General features: G+C 40.4%; 1 protein-coding gene across 3 annotated transcripts; it reads left to right on the top strand.

Annotated features, from left to right (window-relative positions):
• Window positions 1-274: 274 nt before the first annotated feature.
• LOC106573404 (CD209 antigen-like protein A) lies at window positions 275-3,435 on the top strand. 3 transcript variants are annotated; one of them, XM_014148421.3, is made up of 6 exons: window positions 279-521; window positions 607-696; window positions 782-889; window positions 1,059-1,201; window positions 2,646-2,746; window positions 2,876-3,435. In XM_014148421.3, the coding sequence occupies exons 1-6, from the start codon at window positions 410-412 to the stop codon at window positions 3,024-3,026; spliced, it is 705 nt and encodes a 234-aa protein (XP_014003896.1). In that variant the 5' UTR covers window positions 279-409; the 3' UTR covers window positions 3,027-3,435. The 3 variants fall into 3 exon arrangements, with proteins under 3 accessions (XP_082818746.1, XP_014003896.1, XP_014003899.1); XM_082962620.1 differs by lacking the exon at window positions 607-696 and having other exon boundaries at window positions 275-521; XM_014148424.3 differs by lacking the exon at window positions 2,646-2,746 and having other exon boundaries at window positions 285-521.
• Window positions 3,436-4,219: the final 784 nt, after the last annotated feature.

The raw sequence follows: 4,219 nt of genomic DNA on the forward strand, positions 1-4,219 counted from the left end.
TGTACAACTAAACAGTAGCTAAATGGAATGGATGTCCTGTAATGATTAAAATCATTGTGGGAAGTTAAGAGTTAATGCAAGAGGCATTCAGCCATGACATTGTAAACATTATTTTGGTTAGCTAACTTTAGCATAACTAGCTAGCTACTTCTGTACAAATTAGGAACTCACCACTCGAAAATCACAAAGAATTCAGTTTAAAAACATGCCTCTCTCAATATAATGTTAGAGGTTCCTCAACCCTAACCAGAAGTTTTACTTTTGGTTCTCGTTTCTTGACAGTTTTCCGGAAATGTCAGTCAAAAAATGGGATGGTGAACGGACAGATACAGTTTTAAAACACTGTATAGACTCAGTATAACCTTTACCAACTGACACCATTGAGGAGGAACTGAAAAGTACTGATGTTATGGAGAAAATGTATGCTAATGTTAGTGCTGAAACCGTAAAGGTTCTTCATGACCCCAATATTGAGACCCAGGACGTCACCTCCAGTGGTATGGCAGGAAGGCAACAATTTGGTAAGATTAAAAAACAACACACACATCTTTCACAACCTGCTAAGCTGTACCACAGTAAGCTGTAAATCATGTCTTTGATCCTCAGCAAAGAGTAACCACCTCAAAGGTGCTGTAGTGTGTCTGGGGCTGCTGTGTGCTCTTTTACTGGCTGGGATCACAGGCCTTTGTGTCGACTGTGAGTTTACCCAGTTTTATATCATTGATAGTTATGTTGTTTTAGTGTGATTATTTTGGTCATTGCTTTTTATGTTTCTTTGCAGACAACAGAGTGGCAGGTGACTTTGAGGAGGAGCAGACTAAGCTATTGACAGAGACAGACCAGCTAAAGGGGGAGATAGATAACCTTCAAAAGAAATTATTGTTTATGGGTGAGTGAGTTATCCTTATCTGACCACACCATTTGGACTGGCTGGAATTCAGTCACACACACACCATAACAATCGCAATTATTATTGCCATTATTAGTGTTATTGGGTCCATGGGTTTACGAGTATAAAGTTGCTGCTTGAACATGTGTTCTCCTTTGCTCTTCAACAGAGCATCATTTTAAAATGGGATGGCGTCATTTTGGATCCAGTTTTTACCTCTTCTCCACTGTGGAGAAGACTTGGGAGCAGAGCAAACAGGACTGTGTAAGGAGTGGAGCAGACCTGGTGATCATAGACAGCAGAGAGGAACAGGTGAGAAAGACAGAGAGAGACTGTCACGTCCTGACCATAGTAAGTGGTTATTTTCTATGGTAGAGTAGGTCAGGGCGTGACAGGGGGTGTTTGTCTATGTTTTGTATTTCTATGTTTAGTTTCTAGTTTTGTATTTCTATGTTGGTTTTGTTTGGTATGATCTCAAATTAGAGGCAGCTGGTCGTCGTTGTCTCTAATTGTGGGTGAATATCTTTTGAGTAGTGTTTGTTTCTCTCTGCATCACGGTTTGTTGTTTTTGTTAGTTCAAGTATTTTGTGTATTGCATTACGTTTCACAAATAAATAAAGATGTGGAACTACAAACACGCTGCATTCTTCAAACAGCCGTGACAGAGAGAGACAGAGAGAGACAGAGAGAGGCAAAGAGAGAGAGAGGCAGAGAGAGAGAGGGAGAGGCAGAGAGAGAGAGGCAGAGAGAGAGAGAGGCAGAGAGAGAGAGAGGCAGAGAGAGAGAGAGGCAGAGAGAGAGAGGCAGAGAGAGAGAGAGGCAGAGAGAGAGAGAGAGAGAGAGAGAGAGAGAGAGAGAGAGAGAGAGAGAGAGAGAGAGAGAGAGAGAGAGAGAGAGAGAGAGAGAGAGAGAGAGAGAGAGAGAGAGAGAGGAGAGAGAGAGAGAGAGAGAGAGAGAGAGAGAGAGAGAGAGAGAGAGAGAGAGAGAGAGAGATTGGTAGGGCCAGCTGTTTTGGTGATATTTTTTTTTCTTTAACTGTTATTTCCAGCATTATCCACTAGGTTTGCTTCAGGTAAAAAAATGTCTTTAATCAATCGCCTGGGAAGGCGTAGCTCTACACATTTGAATTGCACAAAGCCTATTATTTGGCAGGGAATATTATTTGTAGATCAGTAATTCTACAGTACACGTCACTTCACTCAAGCTGATCCTCTCCAACAGACTTGGAAGTTGAAGCAAAACATTTGTCAATTATGAGCAGTTTAACAGGAGAGTCAATGAAACCAACTGTGGAAGTATATTGTAGCGATTTCAGAGGGTAGCCCCAACCGAGACTCGAACCCAGGTCTAGTGACTTTCAAGGCTTAGGGGATCCCCCCACCAAACACTCAAGCTTGTGTCATTTAACATTTCCTAGGATTTTCTACCTGCAGCAACCCTAGTGGATAATGATGGAAATATCGATGAAAGAAAAAACCCAGAAAACAACTGGCCCTAGTTATTGATGAAGGATTCAGTGAGTTTTGTTCAAATGAAATTTACATTTACATTTAACATTTACATTTAAGTCATTTAGCAGACGCTCTTATCCAGAGCGACTTACAAATTGGTGCATTCACCTTATAATATCCAGTGGAACAACCACTTTACAATAGTGCATCTAAATATTTTAAGGGGGGGGTTAGAAGGATTACTTTATCCTATCCCAGGTATTCCTTGAAGAGGTGTCTGTGAAATGTCTGTGCCAATACTTTAGAATTTTATCAATGGATTCAATGGGATGTTCTGGATTGGTCTGTCTGACATAGAGACAGAGGGGTCATGGAAATGGGTGGATGGAACACCACTGACCATAGAGTAAGACATTTCAATATTCTAATGTCCCATAACTGTACTTCATTTAAAGCCACAGGCCTCAATTTCTTTACATTCCATTCCATTTACTTTGTGTTTGTAAACTGAGGGCTGGGTCTTGATTGGTTACAGGTACTGGAAGAGGGGAGAGCCTAACAGTTTTGGCGGTGAAGAGGACTGTGCTGAGAGAATGTTAATTTATTCTAACATAGAGCAGAGCTGGAATGATGCACCTTGTGGTCAACTGAAGTTAGGGATCTGTGAGAAAGTGGCTTATCCGTAACTCAAACGGCATATATAACTGCATTCAAACTGCATTATTTTATAGGTTACATGGACCATCAAGTAATATACTGTATATGCTTTTATTTACAACTCCTGCTTGGACTATTGCATCAAATTATTAGATTATCATTTCAATTATAATTTTGATTAATTATATTTCCCCATTGTTTAAATAAATAAATAAATAAATAAATAAATATATATATATATATATATATATATATATATATATATATATATATATCAATGCCTAATTAGCTTAGTACAACTGCTATTACCCTATAATAACCCCAAAATATGTTATTTTATTTTGTTTTGTTGTCATTTGAGTCTTTTTATATCTTATACCAAAAGTATGGATGTATGACTCCACTTGTTTCCAGATTTCTAAATAAAAGAAGAATACACACCTATGCCCATCTGAATCATTCCACGGTGTCACATACAATGCTTTCTTACACGTCTAAACTCTTTGAATCAAAATGTTTTAAAACAACCAGCAAATCCCTTACAGCAGGAGAATGGCCCTCCACCAGAGGAAACAGAGAAGAAGAGAAGGTTTCTCCCGTTCTGTTCCTACATTAGCTTAAATCATCAGTGTGGCTGTAGGGTTAGAAGCAACCGGGGGGTGTGGACAATAATGAAGTGTGGAGCTAAGTAACTGTGGAGTCCCTGCCAAGGCCTAATTACACATTCATCCGCTGGCATATATCACAGTTACAGAATGTCAACAGGCTGCCATGACTCACAGCTGGCACTACAGGGTTTACAGATCAGCCCTGTGAGTGTGTGTGTGTGTGTGTGTGTGTGTGTGTGTGTGTGTGTGTGTGTGTGTGTGAGTGTGTGTGTAAGTGTGTGTGTAAGTGTGTGCGTGCATGTGTTGTTCCTGGCCTGAGGATATGGCCCCTGAGTTTTGATTATGTACTAGTGGCTATGATACCCAGAGGTGGTAGAGGAAACACCACCCTGGTAGAATAACACACTATTACACATAGTCCCTGGTAGTGAAACGCATCAACACAGTAATACACTACCACAGGTCTCATACAGAGATTGCTTGGCCCCTAGGAATATGGGTAATGTACAGTAGGCTCTGATCTCTGCTATAGAGGGCCAATGGGGGAATAATGACATGGCCTCACTGCCCTGTCCTGTCTACTCTTGCAGAAACAGTACTGGAGGGCTCAGAAA

The sequence above is a fragment of the Salmo salar genome, chromosome 16, assembly GCF_965601325.2.
Source record: "Salmo salar chromosome 16, fSalSal1, whole genome shotgun sequence".
NCBI lineage: Eukaryota > Metazoa > Chordata > Actinopteri > Salmoniformes > Salmonidae > Salmo > Salmo salar.